General features: G+C 51.1%; 1 protein-coding gene across 1 annotated transcript in view; it reads right to left on the reverse strand.

The window, feature by feature from the left end:
- MYOZ1 (myozenin 1) overlaps positions 1 to 27,996 on the reverse strand; it is a 49,000-nt gene that overhangs the window by 7,674 nt on the left and 13,330 nt on the right. Inside the window, exons 2-4 of the mRNA XM_060236322.1 lie at positions 25,696 to 25,788; positions 21,451 to 21,632; positions 1,510 to 1,789 (exon numbers count right to left, since the gene is read on the reverse strand). Of these exons, the coding sequence (XP_060092305.1) occupies positions 1,510 to 1,789; positions 21,451 to 21,632; positions 25,696 to 25,771 (538 nt within the window). The 5' untranslated portion in view covers positions 25,772 to 25,788. The remainder of the gene's footprint in view (positions 1 to 1,509; positions 1,790 to 21,450; positions 21,633 to 25,695; positions 25,789 to 27,996) is intronic.

Raw genomic sequence — 27,996 nt, forward strand, 5'->3', positions numbered from 1 at the left:
ATTTCCCACTAGCCTTACTTCACTCTCACTCTCCTCTTCTCCAGTGCTGGAGAGCCAGTTTGGTGTAGTGGTTAAGTGTGCGGACTCTTATCTGGGAGATCCGGGTTTGATTCCCCACTCCTCCCCTTGCAGCTGCTGGAATGGCCTTGGGTCAGCCAGAGCTCTCTTATCTGGGAGAACCGGGTTGGATTCCCCCCTCCTCCACTTGCAGCTGCTGGAATGGCCTTGGGTCAGCCAGAGCTCTCTTATCTGGGAGAACCGGGTTTGATTCCCCACTCCTCCACTTGCACCTGCTGGAATGGCCTTGGGTCAGCCATAGCTCTCTTATCTGGGAGAACCGGGTTTGATTCCCCACTCCTCCACTTGCAGCTGCTGGAATGGGCTTGGGTCAGCCATAGCCCTGGCAGAGGTTGTCCTTGAAAGGGCAACTGCTGTGAGAGCCCTCTCCAGCCCCACCCACCTCACAGGGTGTCTGTTGTGGGGGAGGAAGGTAAAGGAGATTGTGAGCCGCTCTGAGACTTTTTGGAGTGGAGGGCGGGATATAAATCCAATATCTTCTTCTTCTTCTTCCATGGGGCTTCCATCAAATTTCACACTATGTACCCCAGGGCTGCAACTAGCTTCATCTTTTTCACGCAGCAAACAAGATTCTCTAGAAACAAGTTTCTGTTTGCTGCACGAAAAAGGTGAAGCGAGTTGCAGCCCCAGGGCAGAGAGTGTGAAATTCGACGGAAGCCCCGCGGAGAAGAGGCGCGTGAGAGCAGCATAAGGCTAATGAGGAATTGGTCTCACAAAAGCTTCTCCCCGGTCACAACTTTTATTTGTCTTGAAGGTTCTACTGGACTTGGACTTTTTTCTGCAGCTACACCCTCATACAGCCACCTACCTGGATCAGTTTCACATTAGAATGTTTTGTTGTGTGATAGAAAAATCCACACACACGTGCCATTTTTGTCATTGCTTATTTATGTTAGTTTTATACACCATTCAGTGGTGGTGGTGGTGAATGAAGTGAATCCTTAACCAGATGTTTTCTATATTGGCTCCAGTACTCAATTAAATACTCAATTAATATTGCTTTTAAAAGCAATATTAAAACAACTGGGGATAAGTTAGGTTAGCATCAACAGTTACCTTTTTGCTGTGGTGACGACAGCCAGGCTTACCCTCTGTTGACTTAGGTACTACGACATGTTCACCAGATCTGAGATAAAATTATGAAGTTCTCTGAAGAGTTTAGGATTAGGATTTGAGGGACAATTAATTAGAAAATTCAGTCAATAGGAAAGCCTGAAAGCTGAGAAATGAGCCAGTTAGGGTGTAGTTAGGGTGGTTTTTAAAAAAATTATCTCCCAGACCCCTGTCTGTCTGTGGCAGGGAAATACCTTGGGGGAAGGATTCAGGTTCTGCCTTGCTCTTTTGGAATCCATTTCTTGAGGAAGAGGGTCAGGTTTTCTTGCCCTCTTTCCTTCCTGAATCCATTATTGCTGAATCTGAAGCCATACTTGCCTTTCCCACCTGCGGTCTCGCTTCCTCCGCCGTCTACTCCTTCCCCTGTGCCAGGTATCCCCTCGGGGTGGCAGCCTCCAGCCCCTCCGGCCCCTCCAGCCCCTCCGGCTCCACCTTTGCTCCCGGGCTTTGGAGGAGGGTTGGGAGGGAACTGCAGCTTGCTGGAGCCATAGGGCCCCACAGTCACGCCGCTCACCATCCTCCCCCCACTGAGGGAGTAACTGTGAGCATCAGCTCCGTAATGTCCGCCAACAGATGGGATGAATCTCTGGAAATTATCCTGAGAGAGGGAGGGATGAGAGAGAAAGAGAAATTATCAAGTAATTGTGAAGATGACACACACACACACACATAAGGCTTTAGAGGCAGCCTCCTGACCCCTTTTTCAGGCAGGACTTGGGCTGTCTGCTTGTGGGGGGAGGGAATGCTGGATCAATGACTCAGAAACCACAGTTTGGCATTTATCTATTATTTATTTATTTTATTAAACCATTTATGTCATGCTTGAACATAAGAACATAAGAGAAGCCATGTTGGATCAAGCCAATGACCTAACTAGTGCAACACTTTGGGTCACACAGTGGCCAAAAAACCAGGTGTCATCAGGAGGTCCATCAGTGGAGCCAGGACACTAGAAGCCCTCCCACTGTGGTCCCCCGCCACCAAGAAGACAGAGCATCACTGCCCTAGACAGAGAGTTCCAGATATACCTAATAGTCACAGATGGACCTTGCTCAATATGTTGATTCAATGCTCTCTTGAAGCTGGCTATGCTTGTAGCCACCACCACCTCCTGTGGCAGTGAATTCCACATGTTAATCACCCTTTGGGTGAAGAAGGACTTCCTTTTATCCATTCTAACCTGACTGCTCAGCAATTTCATTGAATGCCCATGAGACCTTGAGAAAGGGAGAAAAGTACTTCTTTCTCTACCTTCTCTATTCCATGCATAATCTTGAAAACCTAGTGTGGCAACACTGCCCCCTCGTATTAATTATCCTTAATTTTTTTAAAAGTAGATACTGTTATTGGTTTACAAATTTGTTCCAAGAACTGGTCTGGGACAGGAACAGGAAGACAAAGATTTAGAGATGTTTGACTGGTGTGTTTGGGTGAGCACATAGGAGCTGCAGTTGCTAGTATGGAAGCCACAAGAATCGAAGGGTGTCCCTGTTTTTCTCCACGCAGAAGTGGTTAGTCATTCCAGTGTTCTGGAGGCCTTTGAAGTGGTGGAGCCTGGCCTGGACTTTCAGAAATGTTTAATAGGGCTTAGGAGAGGCCTGAGCTGGCTTGCCCAGGTGATGATGACAACATGTCTGGGCATGTCTGAGCCCACGGTGGACACGCAGTAGGGCTGACAGTGCTTGTGCCAAGAGGGAGCCAGCCCTCTGCCTGGGCAGAACCAGGTGCAGAGAGCTGGGCTTTGGGGCCAGGGTGGTTTCCTTGAGCAGCCCAGCCTTCTGTATGGCATGCAAAAGGGAACAAAGACTTTGCACCATAAAACCAGGAAATGCAGCAGAAGCTGTAGCTTCTTGCCCTTTGCCATCTGGGTTGAAAGATGACTGACACCCTTTTATGAGCAACACTGGAGAGTTGGGCTTGCACAGACGGCGGGTTAATATCCCCACCCAGCCATGAAGCTCGCAAAAGACCTGTGAGGAAGCTGGCAGAGCTTCCTCTCCAGTGGTGGTTTGTTCAACAGCCTGTTTGAAATACTGGCTGGCCAGCTGGGGTGGAGACACAGCCTTTTCTGACTAATTCCCAGAGCAGTCAGGAAATGCTGGGGGTTACAGGTCATTCTCAATTATCATCTATATTTGTATTAGCACTAGGGGTGTGTGTCTGGATATAAAAAGACTGTGTAAGCACCAGTCATTTCTGACTCTGGGGTGACATTCGCATCACAATGTTTTCATGGCAGACATTTTACAGGGTGGTTTGCCATTGCCTTCCCCCGTCCTATATTTTTCCTCCAGCCAGCTGGGGACTCATTTGACTGACCTCGGAAGGATGGAAGCCTGAATGAAAACAAACACACCAGGAATTCTGGGAGTAGTGAATAGTTCTCTCCTGGAATTTTGGGAGCCTTTCTGAGCTTCAGGGAGCAGCCCCCCCCCCCACAGGGTTGTGTGCTCCAGGTTCAGAAATACCCGGAGCTTTGAGGGTGGGGCCTGGGAGAGTAGGGTTTAAGGAGGGGTTTAGGGAGCGAGGGGACCTTGGTAGGGTATAGTGCAATATTCCCTCTAAGCTGAGTTAGTGTGAGCTAGCTCACAGTTTTTTAGCCTCCAGCTCACACATATTTGTCTTCGCTCAGGAAGAAGGGCCCCAGAGCAAACTAATGGATGAAGTGGCATTGGTATAGTGCCCTGCAGTCCACCTCCCAAAGCAGCCATTTTCTCCAGGGGAAATGGAGTAAAAGTTTTAAATAAATAGACATTAAATAAACAAGCAATTTATGTAGTTTAAAGATAAGTTGGAATTCTGAGAGAGCTCAAGTCCCCCCCCCCCCCAGAGGTTGGCAACCCTAGTCCTGGCCCTTTTATACATGTGTGCACATAGGGCATGCACATGCGCACACACACTTATGAAAAAGGGATGGAGTGCCAGACTTTTGGTTCTTCAGGGCCACACACACACACCAGCTGCTGGCCCTCCCTTCTCTTCCATCCAACCAGCCGGGGGCCTGAAGGCCGGAGGATGGCCAGGCCGTGGGTTCAGGCCTTCTGAGGCCATGAGTCATCTCAAAGAGTATGTCACCAGTCTGCTATGGATGTTGCCCAGGGCTAGAATTGGTCCCTGTGATGTGGTGCTATACTCACACTTTAATCTAGCCCCCCCCCCCCAGGAGACAGCCTTTCCCCTCCCCAGGCAGGCTAAAGAGACCAGCCACATCAGTGGAGGAGGGCATAGGGTTGCCAGACCTCCAGTCCAGCCAGGAGGTCTAAAGTTGCTGGAGCCTGGATATCTACCAGAATTACAACTGATCTTTGGGGCTCCAATCCCAGCCCAAAGAATCCCGTCATGCATCGACGTGGTCAGCATGATAATTTCATACAGAAGTGATGTCATCATGCCAGGGACAACGCATCTCGACGTTCTAGCTTTTTGGCCAAAAACTCCCAGATGGTTCCCTCCCGCCCCTCACCACCCGGACAACCGGACCTGGCAGTCCTAGGAGGGCAAGGTTTGAGGAGAGGAAGGACTTCAGTGCAGTCTGAGGTCACAGAATGAGGGTTGCCGAGTCCTTCCTGGCAACCAGTGGGGGATGGGAGAGGGGCTTACCAGGAGCAGGAAGGAGGTCCCACTGACATTGGTATGTTAGTACCAATGTGACCTGGAAGCGACATCATCATGCAGTGCATTGCTCTGGTATTTGGGCAAAAACTCTATGGTAAATTTGTCTACTGCCATAGAGTTTTTGCCCAAATACCAGAGCTTCACCAATGTGATGATGTCACTTCTGGGTCATGTCACTGCAACGTCAACTGGGCCTCGTTCTTTTTCCATGTAAGCCCCCCAGCTCCACCAGGAGGTCTGGCAACCTTATTTATTTAATTAATTTATTTATATCCCACCCTCCTCATCAATGGCAGGCTCAGGGCGGCTGACACATTAAGGGTCACTCAATCAGATTAGCATGACCAAACAAGATAAAACAACAATGAAAACATAAAAACAATTATTAAAACATCCACAGGTGCTAGTGGTTTCAGACAATGATTAGAATTCTAATGGTGGTAAGTAGCTAGATGGTCGCTATTAGATGCTCTAAGAGGTCCCTGGATCACCATAGCATGAGGAGATAGAACCATTGGCAGTATTTTATGGGCCTGTCCCGTTGCTGCAGGTGTTGCTGTTATGAAAATGCCTGGCGGAAGAGTACCGTCCTGCAGGCCCTGTGGAACTGTGAGAGCTCTTGCAGGGCCAACTCATTCCACCAGCGAGGGGCAGCAGCAGAAAAGGCTGGCTCTAACTTCTCTGATGCTGGGAACTGCTAGCAGGTTTTGAGACTCGAACCGAAGTGCTCGCTGGGGCACATGCAGAGAAAGGCGATCCCTAAGGTAGGTAGGACCCTGGCCATATAGGGTATAATAACATAGGGCTTTAAAGGTAATGACCAGCACCTTGAAGCAAATCTGGTACACTATTGGTAGCCAGTGCAGCGCTTTCAGCACAGGCTGAATATAGGGTTGCCAATCCCCAGGTGGGGGCAGGGGATCCCCGGTTTGGAGGCCCTCCCCCCGCTTCAGGGTCGTCAGAAAGTGGGGGGAGGGGAGGGAAATGTCTGCTGGGAACTCTTATTATTCCCTATGGAGATTTATTCCCATAGAAAATAATGGAGAATTGATCCGCGGGTATCTGGGGCTCTGGGGGGGCTGTATTTTGGGGTAGAGACACCAAATTTTCAGTACAGCATCCAGTGCCTCTCCCCAAAATACCCCCCAAGTTTTAAAACGATTGGACCAGGGGGTCCAATTCTATGAGCCCCAAAAGAAGGTGCCCCTATCCTTCATTATTTCCTATGGAAGGAAGGCATTGAAAAGGTGTCCCTTTAAATGTGAGGGCCAGAACTCCCTTTGGAGTTCAATTATGCTTGTCACAGCCTTGATTTTGGCTCCACCCCAATGTCTCCTGGATCCACCCCCAAACTCTCCTGGTTCCACCCTCAAAGTCCCCAGATATTTCTTAAATTGGACTTGGCAACCCTAGCTGAATGTGTTCCCATAAAGAAACTCCCATTAACAACCTGGCTGCAGCATTCTGCACTAGCTAGAGCCACCAGATTTGAGACAAGGGCAGGCCCATGTAGAGGGCATTACAGTAATCCAGTCTTGAGGTGACTGCAGCATGGATCACTGTTGCAAATCTCCAGGAATTTCCCAACTCAGACTTTGCAGCCCTCAGCCTGGCAGAGCCAGGAGCCTGTCCCTCAGGTGCCACCAGTGAGACTCTACAACAGCCTCTCCGATTCTGTGCGGGGGCCCTCCCAGAAATGCTCAGAGGGCCAGACGTCCTCTACAGAACCCCTCTGTTCTGCTGCCGCTGCTGTTTGCGCAGGGTCACTGTTGTTTGCCTGCTCTGAGCAGCCAGGAGAAAGACACTTCCCGGGCGTCAACCGAGGCCAGCTGTTCGGCTAGCTAAATATAGCCAAGGAGAAGTGTAGAATTATCTAATGCTTTCCTCCACGTATCCGCAGCAGCAGCAACCAGCTCTTTGCAGTGGGACCCTCTATCTGCAGGCTATCCAGGGGACCTTCAGCCAACTGAACTGGCAGAGCGGGGGCCAGGAGGTGTCTTTGGGGAATGGCCCTCCCCCAGAATGGATGAGCTTCCCACTTAAAGAAGGAGGAAGATAAAGTTCCCCTGAATGTCAGGAAACCTGGTGGGGGCAGCGGGGGACAACAGTGGCAGAGAATCCTCCTCAATCGGTCGAAGGTTTCATCTCGGGGCATGAAACGATGGAGAGAGGCTGGGGCCAGGCTGCTTGTTCTGGTGTGGTGAGCAGGGGGAACCAAGGAATGGCACAAATGCAAACGAAAACCAGAGGCTGGTCTTTGGGCATGGGAGGCAGCAGGCCATGTGTTGCTGCAGCGGGAGACAGAACAGGCTTCCCAGCTGTGGCCCTTCTTCACCCTGCCCACAGCCTCCCCAGAATGGAGCATTCTGTCCACATCAGCTTCCAGCCCTGCCCCCTACAGCAGCCCTCCCAGAGCCAAGGGACAGAGGTGAGTGCCTGCAGAGCTCTGCAAGGCCCAGGGCAGCCCGCTCTCAGCAGACCTCAGGAGCACAGCAGGGACTTGGCTAGGAGACCAGCTGTGCAGAAGCAGGCAAAGGCAAACCACTTCTGCTCATCTCTTGTCTTGGCAGCCAGATGTGGTTGCCATAAGTTGGTCACCACTTGGCTGGACTTTTCACCAGCACCAGGGATGGAATTCTAGCAGGAGCTCCTTTGCATATTAGGCCACACTCCCTTGATGTAGCCAGTCCTCCAAGAGCTTACAGGGCTCTTTTTTGTAAGCTCTTGGAGGGTATGTGGCCTAATATGCAAAGGAGCTCCTGCTAGAATTCCACCCCTGAACAGCACCACAAAAATGAGCAGAAATGTGATGAGTCCACTCTCTGCTGCCAAGAAAAGCAGATATTAGCAACCACAAGATTTCTCCCAAAGCAATGAGCACAGCCATTCCCTCCCCCAAAAAAATGATCTGCAAGAATTAAGTGGGGGTTGCCAGCCTCCAAAATAATTTCCATGGAGAGTTCTGTTCCATGCATGACATTCAGTGAAGGCACTCCCGAGGACCCCAGACCTGACCTCCTGGACCACCTGGAGGCATCTCACTAGGAAGCCCCACAGGAGAAACCCGTCAAGGTTCCCAAGTGCCTGGAAATGAACGTGAGCTAATGGATGGAGATGTCACAATGTGTGAGCCGGCCAGCTTGATGGGCAGTGTGTTCGGCATTGATTTCAGGGATCTTTGCCCTATGTTGAAGCGGAGTGTGTCACGAGGTCCTGTGCTGCGAGCTTTTCCGCCCTGCTCAGGGTTTTGCCAGGGAGGCCCATCGGGTCATTTGTCCTTGAAACCAAGCAAGCAGTCGGGGGGGGGGGGGTGAAATGCCAGGCGAGGCTGCAGTCGAGCCACAGGGGCTGCACAAGTGGGTGGGAAGACATTTTTGGAGCACGGTGGCTCCTCCCCCACCCCAGGTAAACAGGTGTGAATTGCAGAGCAGGAAGCCATCTCCTCTCAATCAGACAGTGCGGTCATTAGTCAATATAGAAACCTGGCTCAAGTGGGGGGTTTGAGAAGCAAGAGAAGGAAGGAAAAAAATGTTACATGGGAATCTAGCCTAAATAATTGGCAGCTGGTTTCCTCTTAAGGCCCACCTTTCTCCCAGCCTGGTGTGGTGGTTAAGAGCAGCAGCATCTGGAGAGCTGGGAGGTTTGATCCCCCCCCCTCCTCCTCCACTTGAAGCTTGCTGGGTGACCTTGGCCAGTCACAGTTCTCTCAGCCCACCTGCCTCACAAGGTGCCTGTTGTGGGGAGAGGGAGGGAAGGAGATTGTAAGCCGTTCCGAGACTCCTTCAGGTAGAGAAACGCAGAGTATTAAAACCTAGTATTCCTTTTCTTCTTCCCAGTTTGGCCAGGGCCAGCGCTAGGAATAAGCCAGGTAGGCAGCCCCCTAGGGTGCCATCAGGCCAGAGAGGCGGAGGCCCATCTCTAAAAAGGGTCCCGGAGGAGATCCAGGAAATTACAGGCCAGTCAGTCTGACTTCAATACCGGGAAAGTTAGTAGAGACCGTTATTAAAGAGAATTAGTAGGAACACTGATGAACAAAAGCTATTGAGGAAGACTCAGCATGGGTCTCACAAACCTGTTAGAGTTCTTGGAGGGGGTGAAGAAACATGTGGACAAAGGAGACCCAACAGATGTTGTTGACCCTGACTTCCAGAAAGCTTTTGATAAAGTTCCTCATCAAAGGCTCCTAAGTGAGCTCGAGAGTCATGGGGTAAAAGGACAAGCCCTCTTGTGGATCAAAAACTTGCTAATTAATAGGAAACAGAGAGTAAGTATTAATGGACAATTTTCACAGTGGAGGGTGGTAAGAAGTGGGATACTGCAGGACATTACTGGGTCTGCTGCCTTTCAACTTGTTCATTAATGATTTGGAGTTGGGAATGAGCAGTGATGTGACCAAGTTTGCAGATGACACTAAATTGTTCAGGGTGGCGAGAACCAACGAGGATTGTGAGACACTCTGTGGAGAAATGCCATCTTAGTTGGGAGGGAACATGAAACTGCTAGGCAGGCTTTGGGGCCTACCTTCCCTTCACTCCCCCCTCTCTTCTGGAATTAAACCATCAACTCTAGGGGGAGAGCCTCCTAGAGGGGCAGGAAGTTCTTTTGTTTTATTGGAGTGAAGCGGGAAAAGGGCAGTTCTCAACTGGTCCTCAAAGAGAGAGGTTGTCAGTCTGTGGGCTCCTGACTGTGGGAGAGGCCTACTCAAGAGGAAGAGGACCCCAGGCAGTCAGACCGAGTAAGTAATTCACAAGGTAGGGCAAGTTTACACCAGGGACGAGAGGATGCGTTTAAATCCACCTTTTATTTGTCCTTCTTGTTGCTGATCAGGTGCTGTGCTAAACTTTTACATGTAACTGTTTTTGTTTTTATTTATTTTTCTTTCTCTTCTTATTAAACATTTTTACTGTTTTGAATGCTGGCAGTCAAACTCTGTACCACATAGATCCCCAACCGCTTAGACCACGCTGCTTTATGAAGGGGGCCCCGGGGAAGGGGGAAGGCATGCAGTTGGATAAGGTGCCAATCCTCCAGGGGTTCCCCGAAGAAGTGCTGTTTTCTCTGTGATACCCAAGTACAGGGTGGCAGAGGACCTTGAGGCCTGGCCTCAGAGCTGGAGAGGGGGATTGGGAGTCCTGTTCCTCTCAATCTGAACCCCTAGACTGAGCAGGTGGTGGCAGCGAACCCAAGTGGCCGGAGGAGAAATAGCTCCCTCCAGGAGTTGGCGACTCAATAGGGAGTTGACGGGACCGGGTCTGAAGGCAGAATCGGGCCGGTTCCGTCACATTTGGCGGCAGCGGTGGGATAAGAACAAACAGAGAACTTGATTGGCCAGGCATTTTTTTTTTAAGTTGGCATTTTGAATTTGATATGTGCAAGCACCCACAGGAAGCAACAGAGGTTTTGTTTTATTTTCAGGTCAACTGGAGTAGGGAAAGTTTAGTTTAGTTAGGATGGAGCATGCCAAGAGATGGGACATCCTGAAGATGACAAAGCCACAGCTCCAGGAAGAGTGTGCAAAGCAAAAGCTGGAGTGTGACAACAGGACTGTAGCAGATATGCAAGACCTCCTGTTGGAGCATAATCAGCATGCAGGGGCACCTGCAGAAGTGCACCCCGCCCAGTCAGAAGCAACCTTACGGCTACAATTGGAACTGGAGAGAATGCGTATCGAGGCGGACCGAGACCACAGACGGGAGGAAAGAGAGAGGGATGAAAGACAGGCAGAGATCTGCAGCCGGGAGGAAAGAGAGAGGGATGAAAGACAAGCTGAGATCCGCAGACGGGAGCAGGAAGAGCAACGTCACCATGAGCTTGAGGTGCTACGTCTGAAAGCTGAACAAAGCAAAAAGATCAAAGTCACCCCCAAAGACTTTGCAGTGTACAGAGAGGGAGAAGACCCCTCCATATACCTCTCCAACTTTGAGAAGGCAGCCAAACAGTGGGGAATTGCAGAGGGAGACTATATGTCTTACCTCTGTAGCATCCTGACTGAAGAACTTGCAGCCATCTATCACAGCATGCCTATGGAAGATGGGGGATAACTTTTGCAACCTATAAAGCCACTGTCTTTAAAAGGTTTAGACTGGGGGCAGACCACTTCCAAAAGCAGTTCAGGGGTTTAGTCCCTCCCGAATGTAAATCCTATTCTGAATTTGGGGTAAAGCTTGGTGATCTTGGGAAGAGATGGGTAGAGGAAGAAAAAGCCCAGGATTTTAAGGCTTTGTTTCAGTTGTTGATTTTAGACCAGTTCCACTTCAGACTTCCCAAAGAGCTGAAATGCCTGGTAAAAGATAGGAAACCTAAAACCATTACAGAGGCCTCAGAACTGGTGGACGAGCTGGTGCAGAACAGAGAGGGGTTGGATTGGATCCCTTCCCAGTTGGGATGGGGACAAAAGGGGTCCCCAAGGGGTGGGAAGGAACACCCGTTACCCAAAAGGGAAGGGAAACCTGCCCAGGAAGAGGGTAGGAAATCCCCTGATTTGACTAATCAGGATCGGCCCCAGATTCGAACATGCTACAACTGCGGGAAGGCTGGACATCTAAGGTCAGCCTGCCCAGAGCTGCAAGCTGAACCCCCCAAACCCGCAACAAAAGCACCAGTCACTCCAAAGGTGAAGGAGGAGTATGTGGCCATTGTAAGCCATGAATGTCTTTTCACCAGAATGGAGCCTGCGGAGGCCTGGAGTGATTTTGTTGAACCAGTAAGGCTTAAGGACCGGTTGGTTTTGGGATATGCTGACACTGGCTCTTCAGTCACCCTTGTGAGGGCTGATCTGGTGTCAGAAGCTGACATTGTCCCTGATATGGCGTTCAGAATCAAGGGGGTTCTGGGACCACCCGCCACGATTCCTGTGGCCCGGATGCTAGTGGAATGGCAAGGATCAGCAGGTCTTATGGAGGTTGGGGTAATGAAGGAACGGACAGTTCCAGTGTTATTGGGCCGGGATTTGTTGGTTGGCCAGTACTCTATCAATGCTGTAACCCGCAGCCAAACCCTCAGAGGAAAGTAGGAGGAGGAAGGCAACTTTAGGGAAGCCACCTCACCACCAACCAGGGAGGGGGAAATAGCCCAGATTACTGAGGACGAAGAGAGGTCAGTCACCCAGGAGGGAGAGGACCAGCCTGTCCCAAGCCCTGAAGGAGGGTATGCCCAATGGGAAGAGGGGTGCCAATTCACCCAAGGGCAGCAGGATGCTGTGGAGCCTTCCAAGCAGGAAGGAGTTCAGTTGGTTGACACTGAAAAACCAACTGAGGGGGCGGAGAACCCAAACCAAACTTTGGCTGAGTGTCCTGGGAATAGTGGGTTTATGGGTGGCTTGGAGGAGCTGAGGGCAGAGAGTCTAAGGGAACCAGAAACTTTCCTGTCAGAGATCCAACGTTACCCTAGTCTGGAACCACTGCGTAAGGTAGCAAGGGACCAGGAAGTGGAGTTCTCAGAAGCTCTGACTGAACAAGTGGTATGGAAGCAGGGTCGCTTATATAGGCTCTGGTTGCCATTTGGTAGGCCTGGCCTCAGAGCTGGAGAGGGGGATTGGGAGTCCTGTTCCTCTCAATCTGAACCCCTAGACTGAGCAGGTGGTGGCAGTGAGCCCAAGTGGCCGGAGGAGAAATAGCTTCCTCCAGGAGTTGGCGACTCAATAGGGAGTTGACGGGACCGGGTCTGAAGGCAGAATCAGGCCGGTTCCGTCACACACTCCAAAGGGATCTGTCAAGGCTGGGTGAGTGGGCATCAGTGTGGCAAATGAGGTTCAACTTAGGCAAATGCACATAATGCATATTGGGGCCAAAAATCCTAACTATAAGTATACATCAATAGAGTCCAAACTGGTGGAGACTGACAAGGAGAGAGATTTTGGAGTTGTGCTAGACATCACTGAAGATGTCAATGGGTGGATGGATGGAGGGAGGGATGGAGGGATGGGAAGTATTGGAAGGCCTGGAGGGCCTTCTTCACAGTTCTCCGGTACTGTCTAGCCACAGGCACATGGTAGGCTGCACATCTCTAGGTTCTCTCTGACCTGCCAGTGAGGGTGTCCCACTCATCCTGGGGGAATTCTTGGGGCTTTGGAGAGGGCAGTGCCTGGGGAAGGTGGGATGTGGGGAGAGAGAGCAGTGGGGGTGGGGGTGATCAGGTGGGCAAGTTCCTGCAGCAGGATCTCAGGGTTTGGGGCCACTTCACATCGATTAGACAGCAGCTGCTTAGCCGGCATCATAGTGCCACAATCCCACAGCTGGTCGTCCACATCACTAATGCAGTGCAACCATTGACCTGCGGCTGGGTTGGGTGTTTCCCTCCTGCTGTGCATGTGCAGAAGCAGACACGTGCACACGTTCCATGGGAGTGCTGAAGTGCACTTTGTGGTGGGGTTGGAGGGGGGGAGGGGGAAAGGAAACAGAGTGCAGCAATCACTGTGCTCATGCATTTCCATGGTGCACTGGGGTGATCAGGTGGCCATAAACCTGCCATGGAAGCGCTTCACTGGGGAAGCCAGTGGAATTTGCTGGGGGCTATTTAATCTGCATGGCAATTGTTTTAGTGCAAGGCAAGGCAAATGGGGCAGGGGAGCCAGACGTGCACATGTGATTGCAGCTGTTCAGTCCAGAGGGGAGGAGTGGCTCTGGCGGGTCAAACTGCTTGTGTGATCACACCAGTGCCTGTCATCCAAAGCGGCCATTTCCGGGACCTCCAGGGTCATCTAGATGGGTGGTCTGGAGTCACCCATAGTCCTGGGAGGAATCCAGGCCCCACCTGGAAACTGGCAACCCTGCCAGCTGGCTAGCCCCACCTCTTCAGGTCTCAGGAGCTCAGCAGGGTCAGCTCTAGAGTCATGGAGCCATAGGGCTGGAAGGGACCTCCAGGTGCATCGTCCAACCCCCTGCACAATGCAGGAAACTCAGAAATACTTCCCTCCACACACGCCAGTGAGCCCTGGCCAAACTGGCCTAGAGAACAATTGCTGCTGGACCCTAAAGTGCGGCCAGTCTTTCCCTGGGCCTGTAAGGAGGGGCCAGGAGAACAATGAAGCCCTGAGGCAGCCCTTCCTGCCCCCCCCTCCCATGATCTACCCTGGTGAGTCCTTGGACGGGAGACCCCCAAGGGAGTCCAGGGTTGCCGAGCAGAGGCAGTCCAGGGCAGACCACCTCTGAAGATCTCTTGCCTTCACAACTTGGGGAGGGGCATAAGTCGCTGCAACGTGATGGCACTTCCCCGCCCCCTGCCCCAGGACACGAGGGCTAGATGGGACCTGCAGGGCATAGCAAAGTCTGGACTTCATGATGAATGTTTTGTGTGCGCACCTTAACATTCAAAGCAGATCAGAACATTTTAATTAAGTGTGATGGCCCATAAATATATTCAATAATAAAGTTGAGAGTTCTTTGGATTCCACCCCCCTCCTCCCAGCCAGCCCACAGAGACGCTGTCTGAAGGGCACCTTCAGCTTTGGCTGCTGCCTCCAGTGCCAGCAAGAGGGACAAACTCGTGCCCTCTCCCAAGCCCTGCAGCAGTGGCAACGTCCCAGCCGCTGCCCTCAGGCCCTCCCTGGCTTCAGCACTTCTGGTGGTGGGAGAAACAAGCCCTGGAAGCTGATCGGCCCCCAGGGGAGGGAACTGCCTGGCATCGCAAGGCCCAGACGTCATTGAGGGTGGGGGGGCACCATGAGCTGCTTTTGGTGTGCTCCGAAGGGAATGATTGAGATGGCCATGTGTGCTTCTATTTCCACTGCCCTCATGAAGAGCTTCCCAAAATGCTTACTGTCTGTGTTATTAACAACACTTCTGGGGTTACAGTCACTCTAGAAGTTGCCCTTGCAAAAAAGAAGCAGTATCTTTTTCATTTGAAATAGGAAAATGGCACATTGTGCATGGAGTGCTTTTAAAATATTCAACTGGGGCAGGAGAGCAAAACCTCTTCCCCCCCACCCCAAATGCACGTCTAGCTCTGTGGAAGTCCTGTTTCCCCAGCACTCAATGTGCCTCCCCCCTCACCAACTAGCATATCTGTGTGCTAAACACTGTTGTGCAGTCGCTGAAGAGCCACAGACTAGCACTTGAGTCCTCCTTACTGATGATTAGTAGCAACCCTCAGGTTAAAAAAGGTAAAGGGTTGCAACCCTGTGCAAGCACCAGTCGTTTCCGACTCTGGGGTGTTGTTGCTTTCACAACATTTTCACGGCAGACTTTTTACGGGGTGGTTTGCCATTGCCTTCCCCAGTCATCTACACTTCCCCCCCTGCAAGCTGGGGACTCATTTTACCGACCTTGGGAGGATGGAAGGCTGAGTCAACCTCAAGCCATCTACCTGAACCAGCTTCCGCTGGGATTGAACTCAGGTCGTGAGCAGAGGGCTCCAACTGCAGTACTGCAGCTTTACCACTCTGCACCACAGGGCTCTTTTTAACCCTCAGGTAGGACCCCAGAATTTTTATTTTAAATTCAAAAGACACAGCATTGCTTTTAGAAACTGAGTATTCCCTTTGGTAGCAGTCTAGTGGCAATGATCTACTAGCCAGCCTCTCCCTTCTCTCTGCAACACCATTTGGTGAGCCTTTGGATTTGTAAAAGACTATATTCAAGTGTCATCCTTTGCAGAGCTGGAACTTGGGCAGCCTGTTTTCAACCCCACACCGCAACATCCGTCCAGTGTAGGTCTGGTGGCCGGGTCAGAACCAAGCCAGCTTGACTTGAGCATGATGGACCCTAGCCCCCCAATTGTATTGCATGCCCTAGCCCCCCAATCAGAGTGAGAGCGTCCAGAATCTTGCTCAGGTGCAAAAAGTGCAAATGCTGTGAGTTCCTGCTGCTCAGCTGCTGCCTGCTAAGAGATGAAGACAACTTCTTTCTCTTGCAGAAAAGGGATTTTTGGCCTTCTTGGTGGAGGCCCCAGAGGGGAATCAAAGGCAGGCAGGACAAGCCTTGCCTAGGGCTACTTCCACCCATGCAGCCGACTGCAGAGGTCAGCAGGCTCCCCTGGGGAGAATGGCTGCTTTGCTGGTGCGCTCTCTGTGGAATCCCACCCCTGATGAATTCCCTCCCCTCCCCAGTCTCCAGGGATTTTCCAGGCAGGAGGTGGCAACCCTACGAGGGTGAATAATGGCAAGGAGGGGCAAATTCATGGCCTGCTTCTTTGGGCAGGCTGCAGGCATCACCTGGCAGTATGGTTGCCAGCTCCGACTCAAGAAATATCTGGAGACTTTGGGGTGGAGCCAGGAGACTTTGGGGGTGGAGCCAGGAGACTTTGGGGGTGGAGCCAGGAGACTTTGGGGGTGGAGCCAGGAGCAAGGGTGTGACAAGCACGACTGAACTTCAAAGGGAGTTCTGGCCATCACATTTAAAGGGACCGCACTCCTTTTAAATGCCTTCCCTCCATTGGAAATAATGAAGGGCACCTTCTTTTGGGGCTCATAGAACTCGTGGGCATTCGATAAAATTGCTGAGCAGTCAGGTAAAAACAGATAAAAGGAATTACTTCTTTACCCAAAGGGTGATTAACATGTGGAATTCACTGCCACAGGACGTGGTGGCAGCTTTAAGCATAGCCAGCTTCAAGAGGGGGTTAGATAAAAATATGGATCAGAGGTCCATCAGTGGCTATTAGCCACAGTGTGTATATATGTGTGTGTGTGTGTGTATAATTTTTTTGGCCACTGTGTGACACAGAGTGTTGGACTAGATGGGCCATTGGCCTGATCCAAGATGGCTTCTCTTATGTTCTTATGCATGTCCAATCTTTTTGAAATTTGGGGTGTTTTCTGATCAGAGGCAGCAGATACTATGCTGAAACGTTAGTGCTGATACCTCAAAAACCAGCCCCCCAAGCCCAGATACCCACAGCTCAATTCTCCATTATACCCTATGGGAGCCAGTCTCCAGATGGTATAATGGAGTGCCCAGCAAACATTTTCTCTCCCCCCCTTTCTGATAATCCTGAATTGGGGGGGGGCCTCCAAACCAGGGGATCTCCTTCCCCCAAATGGAGATTGGCAACCCTACCTGGCAGTCCCCCCACCCCGCCTGCAGTCACAGAGAGCTCTGGTTTGTGTTCTCTTTCTGAGAAGCATCTGACAAGCGAGACAACTGCCGATAATACTGTGAACAGTCCCATCTTTCTCAGCCATATGAAGTCAATGGACTGAGAATGGTAGAATTCTGTTTAGGATTGTGCTGTGAGCCGGTGTGGAGCTGGACACACGTCCTATTCCAGCTCATGTCCATCAGAGGCCCCAACCATTTTGAGCCTGTGGGCACTTCAGGGCTTCTGACACAGCATGGTGGGCAAGGCCCAAGGAGGTGGAGCCAGCCACAAAATGGCTGCCACATAGGGTTGCCAAGTCCAAGTCAAGAAATATCTGGGGACTTTGGGGGTGGAGCCAGGAGACACTGGGGGCGGAGCCAGGAACAAGGGTGTGACAAGCATAATTGAACTCCAAGAGAGTTCTGGCCATCACATTTAAAGGGACAGCACACCTTTTAAAATGTCTTCCTTCCATAGGAAATAATGAGGGATAGGGGCACCTTCTTTTGGGGCTCATAGAATTGGACCCCCTGGTCCAATCGTTTTGAAACTTGGGGGGTACTTTGGGGAGAGGCACTAGATACTATATTGAAAATTTGGTGCCTCTACCTCAAAAAACAGCTCCCCCAGAGTCCCCGAAACCTCCAGAACAATTCCCCATTATACCCTATGAGAATCGATCACATAGGGAATAATGAAGACGTTTCCCTCTCCCCCCCCTTTCTGGCGAGTCTGAAGCAGCGGATCGGCCTCTCTACTCACCAGTTGCTGCCAGCTTCTTTACAGAAACACAGACACACCATCCTAAATTGAAGCCTTTCAAGTCAAGCCTCCGGAGGTGCAAAGGCACATGGTCCTTTGCGGGCGGGGCTCCCTCCCCCCCCGCCAGCCAGCTGATTGGGGGTGGGAATCAGCTTGGAAAAACTGAAGAAAGGCTGCTGCGATCGGGGCTGGGTGGGAAGGGAAGGGCAAGGAGAAGCTGCTGGGATCGGGGCTGGGTGGGAAGGGCTGCCATTCCCCCCCCCCAGCTTTCCAGATTTTTGGTGAGCGGGGGAGAAGGCTCCAAATCGGGGGGTCCCCCGGCTAGGCGGGGGATTTGGGAAGCCTACTGCCACAGCTTCCCTTCAGTCACACAGAGAAGATTCTACACAGCCAATCAAATTCCCAGTGACCAATCAGAAGCTTTGCTGGGCAAAAGCCCCACATGGCCCCACCCACTTCCTCAAAACACTTGGCAGGCACTAGGAATAGTGTTGGCTGGTGCCATGGCGACCATGGGCCTCGTGTTGGGGACCCCAATGGAGAATGTTCCCTGTAGGGTGGCCCTGAAGAGAAACCACCTCATGATAGTTTGCCACTCTGCACATCGCTTGTGGGTCATGAAGTCACCTCTCACTCTGCTCCAGAGTAGCTTATTTCAGCCAAATGTTTACCTGAGGAAGTGCTTGAAAAACGTGTAATAAAAAGCTGGGCGGGGGGGGGGGGGACCCTGGGTTTGGAGGCCAGTGCCAGGTTTTTTCAGAAGACACAACAGACTGGACTGTCACTATAGGGTTGCCAACTTCCAAATGCATCCTGAAGATGTCCCAGAATTACAACAGAGGTCATTTCCCCTGGAGGAAAGGTTAGTTTTGGAGGGCAGGCTCTCTTTGGCGTCACGGCCCTGCTGACTAGGCTTTCCAACCCCCCCACCCTGCCGGGGGACCCCTGGATTAGCAGCCTAATCCCCCGCTATCTAAAAATCTGATAGTGGGGGTGGGGGGTGGAATGGCATCGTGTCTTTTTCCGTGCCTGGCTTCAGGCTTCTCCCTTCCTCCGGCTCACAAAGACCCACCCACCGCTGGCCTGCTATTTGCTCCAGTCCAGCCTCCCTTCGCGAGGTGCATGCTGGGACTTGTAGTCCTTGCATCCTCTCACGTCTGCTGAGCATTATTCTCTATGTGGAGATTGATTCTCATAGGGTATAATGGGGAATTGATCTGGAGGTTTCGGGGGCTCTGGGGAAGCTGTTTTTGAGGTAGAGGTACCAAATTTTCAATATAGTATCTAGTGACTCTCCCCAAAGTATCTCCCAAGTTTCAAAACGATTGGACCAGGGGGTCCCATTCTAAATTACTTCTCCAAGCCAAGCAAGTTGGTGGATTGCAGAATGCATTTAAAGTTAAAGCTGCTTTCTTTCTACCTCTCCCTCCCTCCCCATCTATTTTCCTTAAGAACATAAAAGAAGCCATGTTGAATCAGCCAGAGTCCAATACTCTGTGTCACACAGTGGCCAGAAAAACCAAGTGGAGTTCCCACCAACCTGGAAAGGTATCAGTAAAGGCCTTAGGTGAGTGCCCTCCCTTGCTGTCTTCCCACCCACCCAAGTGAAGGCATTCACTCCCCCCCACCCTCAAGAGGAGCTGATCTCTGCCATCTGGACTTCAGACAGCAGATCTCTTTCCCCATCCTGGAGAAAATAACTGTTTTGGAGGGTGGACTGTATGGCATTGCATTCCCCTGAGGCCTCTCCCTTTCCTGACAAAAGCAACCTGGGTTGCCTGGCAGCAGCCTCTGGTTAGCATCTCCTGGGGGCAGCCATGAGCTCTAAGGAAACACTGGCCTCCCTGACTATTTCTGTGGCCTTTGGAGGCTGCGTGTGCTTGGAGGCCTTTTGGGAGGCCACAGTAGCTCTGCAACACTTTCTGAGGCTGGCTGACAGAGAGAACACAGAGAAAAGTTGGAGATCTAGCTGTCTCTGAGGTAAGACTGCTTTGGGCAGTTTGTTCAACATTCCTGGGCCTGCAGTAGGTGGGGGCAGGGGAGTCAGCCCATGGGAGGCCAGAAATAGTGACCGACATGTGATGGGCCAATAGTGCCAGAACTAAGGTTGGTTGCCTTTTACTGACAGAATCAGCTAGCTTTGCTGGCTTGCAACAGCCACTCAGGCAGGAAAGTGGAGCAGACTCAGCCAATGGCACACAAGTACTCTTTATTGATAGTTTGACAGACCAAAGGCTGATACCCCACAATCAATGTTCCCTCTCAGCTGCAGAGTCTTGTGAGCAAAAATTCTACTTAGTGAGCTACTGGCATTAAAATTGTGAGCTACTGCATCAGTGATTGTGCTCTGGGGTCAACCTTCCTGAGCTAAGACACAAATGTGTAAGCTGGAGGCTAAAAAACTGTAAGCTTGGAACGCTGCCCACAATCCCACTGAGCCCCAACCAATCCAGATGGTCAGATTTGCCACCATGACAGGAGAATTATTATTACAGATTATTTGTAAACTGCCTGGAAAGTAGGCATATCTATCAAACAAAAACTGCCTTGAGACCAAATAACAGCTAAATAGAATGTGATCACCCATCACACCAGTAAGGTCTGAATCAATTATATTCACCCCTTTGGCATCTGCCGTTGCCTTAGTGGTCACTGTTGGTGTAGCAGAGCCTAAAACTGGGGGCGGGGAGGAGGAACATTTTTATTTCTCACTCCCTTCCAGAAACTTGGGGTTCCTGTCACCTCCTGTTTCTCTTCGCAGCAGCCCTGCCTGGTAGGTGAGGCTAAGTGAGAGCGATGGACCCAAACCCACCCTTGAGCCTCATGACGGAGACGGGGTTTCAACCAGGGGCTCTTAAATGCAGCGCTCCAACCACTCCCCCAGGGAAGAGAAGAGCCAGCTCTCTTAGCCGGGGCACTTAGATGGTTAACCTCTTCCACCCTGGACGGGCATGTCTGTGCTGACCACTGCAGTGGAGTTTTTCTGCCTGCCCAGGTCTCAGAAAGGGTTTCGCAAAGCTCTCTGCAGGTGGGCACTGCAGAGGCACAGTATTCTCTTGCTCTGGATGATGTGGACGTGAGGTGGACATGAGACGAGATGAAAAAGGAAGCACATCTCCACACACTCTTCCAGTGGCCCCTGGTTGCATCTGACCTCATCATGTGCACAGCAGACTGGATGCAGAAAGAGGGAGCAGAGAAACTCCCTTTGGTACGCTACATTTCCTCATAGGTTACGCTACATTTCCTCAGTGCTGGCCTGTTCACTGGGGCACCAGACAGCCTTGTCGCTTCCCTCTCATCAGTGCTGGGGGGGTGTCTTCTGCTGCAGCAAACAGCACCTCTGGGGGCCATCTCCCTCCCCCTCCCCCAGGGTACGGGTAGCAAGAAGGGCAGGCAGCAGCTTCCCTCCTCCTTGCAGCACCATTTGTGGTTTTCCTGGCAGTTATTTCTTAGTGGATCTCAAACATGTCCAGATCTTGGGATTCAAAAGACAACCCCCCAAAACACACACACACACATACAACCCAACAGTCCTCTAGGGTCTGTGTGCATCTTGGTCCTTAGGCTGACCCTACAGCACCATCTGCACTCCTCACATTTCTTTGGGTCAGAGACAATGGGGGAGGGACAGTGGCTCAGTGGTAGAGCATCTGCTTGGGAAGGAGAAGGTCCCAGGTTCAATCCCCGGCATCTCCAACTAAAAAGGGTCCAGGCAAATAGGCGTGAAAAACCTCAGCTTGAGACCCTGGAGAGCCGCTGCCAGTCTGAGAACAATACTGACTTTGATGGACCCAGGGTCTAATTCATTAGAAGGCAGCTTCATATGTTTATATGTTCATATGTGTGTGCACATGCTGTACCTACCACAGAATTGTCCACAAAGGAATCTGGGTTGTTCTCATAGATGAATTTCTCCACCCTCATCTGGCGAAGTTTGAACATCTTGGATCCCTTGTTGGTGAGGAGAGAGAGCTCTTCCAGCATCACATCCCTGGGGATGCTGATCTTCTTCCCCAGGTTCAGCTTGGACCCTTCTTGTGGCATGACTGAAGAGGGCAAGAAGAAGCAGAAAGAGAAGGGCATGAAAACAACAGGCAACAAAACTCCCACCCCTCAGCTGCTCAGGACTAGTGGCATTCAGAGAAGTTCAAGGCACTGTTTGCTTCATAAACTACCAGAGGTGGAAACGGCCTTCTCTTAGATGGGGAGGAAGAACTCAGAGACTGGGGGCAATTGGCATATCCTGAAGGGGGAAAGTATTTCTGTCTCCCACCTGTCAAACATCCTCGCTGAGTACTCTCTGTTATCTTGACAAACATAGCTTTGGAAACACAAATGTGTCCCACAAATATCTCATTCCATCCACAGTGCCCCATAAAAATCTGTACAGGCACATCCTAAGGTAAACAAAGCAGGTGAATTGATTCAGGACATATTTCTCAAATGGTTTGTGTCTTCTCCTGTGTGAGGAAGGGCTGTGGCTCACTGGCAGAACATCTGCTTGGCATGCAGAAGGTCCCAGGTTCAATCCCTGACAGCATCTCCAGTTCAAAGGACCAGGCAGCAGATGGTGTGAAAGACCTCAGTCTGAGACTCCTGGAGAGGCAAGACTGACCCTGATGGACTGAGGAGGGTCTGATTCAGTAGTGTGTGTTCTCTGCTCTGATATCCAAGAGTCCCAAACAACCTCTTGGAGAGGGACTGGGACAAGGAGAATACAGTGAGGCATGATATGGTATCACTCTGCTCTGGTGAGACCTCACCTGGAGTATTGTGTTCAGTTTTTGGCACCACATTTTAAGAAGGATATAGACAAGCTGGAATGGATCCAGAGGAGGGTGATGAAGATGGTGAGGGGTCTGGAGACCAAGTCCTATGAGGAAAGGCTGAAGGAGCTAGGCATGATTAGCCTGGAAAGGAGGCTGCTGAGAGGTGATATGATCACAATCTTCAAGGAACTTGGAGGGCTGTCATCTAAAGGATGGGGTGGAATTGTTTTCTGTGGCCCCAGAAGGCAGGACCAGAACCAATGGGTTGAAATTAAATCAAAAGGGTTTCTGGCTCAACATTAGGAAGAACTTCCTGACTGTGAGAGTGGTTCCTCATGGAAGAGGCTTCCTCAGGAAGTGGTGGTCTCTCCTTCTTTGGAAGTTTTCAAATAGAGGCTGGATGGCCATCTGACAGCAATGCTGATTCTGTGAATTGGGCAGATCATGAGAAGGAGGGCAGGAAGGGCTGCAGCAGTGTTTAGTTCTCCTAGCCCTTTCTTACACAGTCAGGGAAATGCTGTTTACTATATTTTGGAGTCAGTGGAGATTTTTTTCTCCAGGTCAGTTTGGCCCCAGGGACCTCAAGTTTTTGCCATCTTGTGGGCATGGAGCCTGCAGGAGTCACTGGGGATGTATGTGGGGGGCATATTTGTGAATTTCCTGCATTGTGCAGGGGGTTAGACTAGATGACCTCCTGAGTTAATAGACTTCCTGAGTCAATGATGTCACAAATTGTCAATAGGGTCCCCATAAGAATCCCTTTCTTTATCAACAAGGTCACAATGTTGTCTGTGCATCCTAAATTCTTAATTGTTATGTCATATAATGCATGGATGAAGCAAGACGGAGAAAGCAACAACTATCATAAAAGCATCTTCCCACCAGGCAAGAACACAGACAAAGATTTGCACAGCCACACATCATTTTCTCCGGCTTCTGGAAACATTCAGCTGCCGCATGTTCTCCTCCGGTGACCCCATCCAGGGTTTACGAAGCCCATTTGCTTGGACCCTGCCACGTGGCACACACTTACAATCAGCAACACACTCACAGACAAACTGCTGCCCCAAGTGAATAGCATCAGCTGGATGAGCAGCGCGTTTCGCAAGCAGGACTGCAGGCAGGAGAATTCCTGTCGTCCTCACTGCCTGCTGCAGAGAGTGGTAGAGACTCGTATCTGGGACAAACCCACCGGGACAGTTTACAGCATACAACAGAGTCCAAAGACAGAACAAAAGGCTCTAAGACTGACACCCACGAATCAGGATTGGAAAAGATGCTTGTGATTTTTAAAAACCAAGGCTCAGGGTAGCTCCTAAACCTCACCCAGCATTCAAACTCTGTAAAATAACGTTGATCTGACGCTCTGGTGTTTGGAGTGGATCCTCACCAGTTCCCTACTGTTGAAATCCCTGGGGGTGCTGCTCTGTAGCATCATTTCTGGCCTTGTTCTCGTGGTTTTCTCAGTCTGAGCTCAGTCCCCTCACGGCACAGAGGCAGTTATTGCAGCATCTCATGCCCCAGCAGCATCAGGCTTAAAGAGCGAGAGGTTCTGGCTGCCAGACAATCTTAGGATCTCCTGGCTGTCCTACACACACTGCCCACATGGTAATTAATGGATTGCTACCCCAGGAGCATCAGTCAGGTGTGCTGGCTTGAAAGGGAAAGGTCCAAAAGGGCACTGTGGAGTTTTGCTGGCATGGGTATGTTGCATCACCATCAAAGGCGAAACATTCTGCCATCCAGTTGTTCTCAGGGCTGACGTAGCTGGTGGCAGTTTTGTGGATGCTGCTTTCTCCGTCCCCTCCTGAGCACCTCTTTGCTGTGCCATTAGGTTGCTGTTGTTGTCCACAGGTGTGCAATTGCCACTGAAGGCCATGTGACACTGCTCCAAGGACTCCTGCCAACAGCACTTTGGCAAAAGCTCTCCCATTTGCTCCACTGAACTTTGGCCCTAAGAAGAGGTAGGGTGGGGTGCTGCAGCTGTGCAAGTTCCTGTCTCTACATAGCCACAGCCTCTGCTTCCTGGCTGCCAAAAGAAATGGGCCTGCACCCAACCACCGAGGGACAAAAGGCAGAGCTCAACCTCCAGGTGAGACCTGGGAATCCCCTGGCATTATGGCTGAGCTCCAGACTACAGAGATCAGTTCCCTTGGAGTTAATGGACGGCTTGGAGGGTGGACTCTGGGGCATTGTGCCCCCCTCCCAAGCGCCACCCCCAAATCTCCAGAAGTTCCCCAGCCTGGACCTGCCAGTGGCCAAGAAGGACCTGGCAACCCTACCTGTGTTGCTCTCTGTTCCTGCAGCCCCTTCCGACCCCCCTGAATGACCATTGCCCACCTGGAGGACTAGCCACGGAGAGGGGAGGGGGTGCTGAAGTGAGGAGAGGCGATGGGATGAAACACAGCCACAGTGAGCATCATCTCGCCCCTCCCCAGCCCACACACTATTCCTCCCCCCTTTGTAGAGGTCAAGAGGACCTCTAGGGACAGAGAGGAAGCTGGGGAAACATCAAGGGCCAGTTCACCCCAATGGCAACGGACGGGGCTTCCACATGCTTCATTGTCTTTTCCCTGACCCAGTCCTCCATGCTGGCCAGTCCCTTTTGACATCACCAGTGGAGGGGGAGGGGTTGTAGGTGTTTTGATCTCTGTCTTCTGCCCTCCGTGCTATACTTGCACCCATTGAAGAAGAAGAAGACGACTGCAGATTTATACCCCGCCCTTCTCTCTGAATCAGAGACTCAGAGCAGCTTACAATCTCCTTTATCTTCCTCCCTCACAACAGACACCCTGTGAGGTGGGTGGGGCTGAGAGGGCTCTGACAGAAGCTGCTCTTTCAAGGACAACTCTGCAAGAGCTATGACTGACCCAAGGCCATTCCAGCAACTGCAAGTGGAGGAGTGGGGAATCCAACCCGGTTCTCCCAGATAAGATTCCACGCACTAAACCACTACACCAAACTGGTTCTCTTCACCACACTAACCTCAACAAACTTTGCAGTCATCTGTGCCAGAGTCCTGCCTGGGGCCTCGTCCGGTCAGGAGTAAGAAGTCAAGGGGACTCCACAGCCCTGGCAGTCTCTTGCAGAGCATCAGAAGTCTGCCTCCCCCCCCCCCCCCCCGCAGCTCTTCCCTTGGAATAATGGAGGCAGACCTGCAGCTCAGCTGTGAAACGGGGGCTCCTTTTCAGCCTGTGGCTCCTCAGACTGCCCCCCTCCCCCCTGGAGCAGGATTCCTGATCCTCCCCTACCTGGCCCTCTGCAGACAATGCAGGCATGCAGGAGAGGGGCTGCGGGGAGAGGTGCCATTGTGTGCACACATGGAGAGCGCCCCTCTTACCTTCTTGGGTTAGTTCTAAAATGAGCTTAGTTGGCTTTCTCTTCTTGTTGGGAGCCGGGGTTCCTGCAAGAGGCATGCTGTGCGAGGGAGGTTCTGCATGAGAATGGAACAGTGGAAATGAGTGCATGCTCTCCTGACCCAGGAAGCCACTACCTGCCCCTTCCATGGTGGGGCAGGCACATTGTCACCCCATACTTACCCCCTCTATGACTCCTTCATATATAGAAGACCCGCCCATCAAGCTTCATCTCCCCAAGATATGGGCACCATCTACACTGAGGCCACACTGGTCCCTCTTTCCTTCCCACCAGTAGAGATGCACTCCAGAGTCATTTCCTAAATGGTCTCTAAGAGGGGCTTCTACACTAGGGCTTCTTTGTCCCTGGGAGGGCGTTTTGCAGTGATTATGACAGTTCCAGCCTTTTCCCCACCAAAGGGCCTGCCCTGACCAATTGGCTATATGGGGGTCTGTAGGGGAAGTGATCTGACTTCAGGTTTTCATCTCCTCCCCACTCTCCTCTGTAGCTTCTACCTAGGAAAAGTACAGTCTTTCTCCACAATGTTGCCCAAAGCAGGAGAGAAACGACCTCAGCAGGATTTAATGACACAGAGTCCAACATTTTCTCCAGTGGAAGTGATCTCTGCCATCTGGAAATCAGTTGTAATTCTGAGTGATCTCCATCCATCACCTGGAGATTGGCAACAATAGTTTCTCAGGAGGAAATGGCTGGTTTGGAGGGTGGAGTCTATGGCATTATACCTGTCTGAGGTCTCACCCCTCCTCAATACCTACCCTCTCCAAGTTCCACCCATCAAATCTCCAGGAATTTCCCAATCTGGAGTTGACAACCCTATCTCCTTTTGTGCCAACCATCACTCTACCTTTATCTGCCCTTCTGACTTCAGCTTTCCATCTCCTTCCCCCCAACAGCTTCTAACTAGGAAAAGTACAGTCTTCCTCTACAGTGAGGACCAAAGCAGCTTACATCATTCTCCTCTCCCCCTTTTGCTCTGCAGAACAACTCTGTGAGGTAGGTTAGACTGAACATCCATGACTGGTCTGAAATCACTCAGACAGCTTCCACAGCAAGAATCTGGGTCTGGCAGACCCTGATCTGAAGTGCTAACTACTATGCCACACTGGCTGTCATAGGGAATCTGCTGCTGAAAAGGAGCAAGCAGCAGGGCCTAGTTAAGTCATGTCAGTCAGGAAGCATCAAGTTACCCAGGGGATGCTGCCAAGTCTAGGGTAGCCAACTCCAGGTGGAGTCTGAAGATCTCCTGGTATCACAACTGAACTCCAGACAACAGATCTCTCTCCCCCTGGAGAAAATAACTGCTTTGGAAGATGGACTCTATGGCAGTATATTCAGCTGAGGCCTCTCCCCTCCCCCAACTCTGGCTTCCTTAGACTCCACCATGAAATCTCCAGAAATTTCCCACCAACCTGGAGCTGGTAACTGGCCCAACGAGGTCTCCCTTCAAGACTAAAATAGTCCTGGAAAGGGCCTCCCCCCGCCTTTTACTGACAAAACCAAGCTTGGAATACTATGGTTGCATAGTAACAGCTGCTGAGGGAAAAGCTAGAAGTCCTTTGAGTGAACTACAGGCATTGGCCTTCTCTCACCACTGAGTTATTCCAACCAACTTGCATTGCTTCCAGGATGACTTGAGACCGGGCATAAGAAGAGCCCAGCTGGATCATACCAGTGAAGGTCCATCTCGTCCAGCAAACTGCTTCACCCCGTGACCAACTCCTCCTGAAGTGGCCAATAACAGGGCATAGAGGGTGATGTTGCCTCTGGCACCAGCATTCAGGGGTTGACTGCCTCTGAACATGGAGGTTCCCTTTAGGCACCATAGCTTCTAGCCACTGATAGACCTCTTCTCCATGAATCTCTCTACTCCTCTTTGAAAGCCTTCTGTGCCTATGGCCATCACTATATCCTCTGGCAGTTCACTGCACATTTTAATCACTTGTTGAGTAAAGAAGTATTTCCTTTCATCTGTTCTGATTCTGTTGAAAACCAACTACATTGAATGCCCTCAAATTGTAGTATTTTGGGAGAAGGAGAAAAAGTTATCTGTCCACTCTCTCTACCCTGTGCATAATTTTATAAACCTCTGTCATGCTCCCCCCCCCCTCCTTTCTTAGCTGCAAAGTCCCAGACTCCGTTTCTGCCTCTGACACAGCCAGGGCCAGATGTTCCAGAGGCAAGTCTATGCAAGGCGGTAATTACAGGAAGAGTAATTCATCCTAGCCATTATTGGCTAACTCCAATCAATCAGATTTTTAGGAAC

Source organism: Heteronotia binoei, chromosome 4 (genome assembly GCF_032191835.1).
Source record: "Heteronotia binoei isolate CCM8104 ecotype False Entrance Well chromosome 4, APGP_CSIRO_Hbin_v1, whole genome shotgun sequence".
Taxonomy (NCBI): domain Eukaryota; kingdom Metazoa; phylum Chordata; class Lepidosauria; order Squamata; family Gekkonidae; genus Heteronotia; species Heteronotia binoei.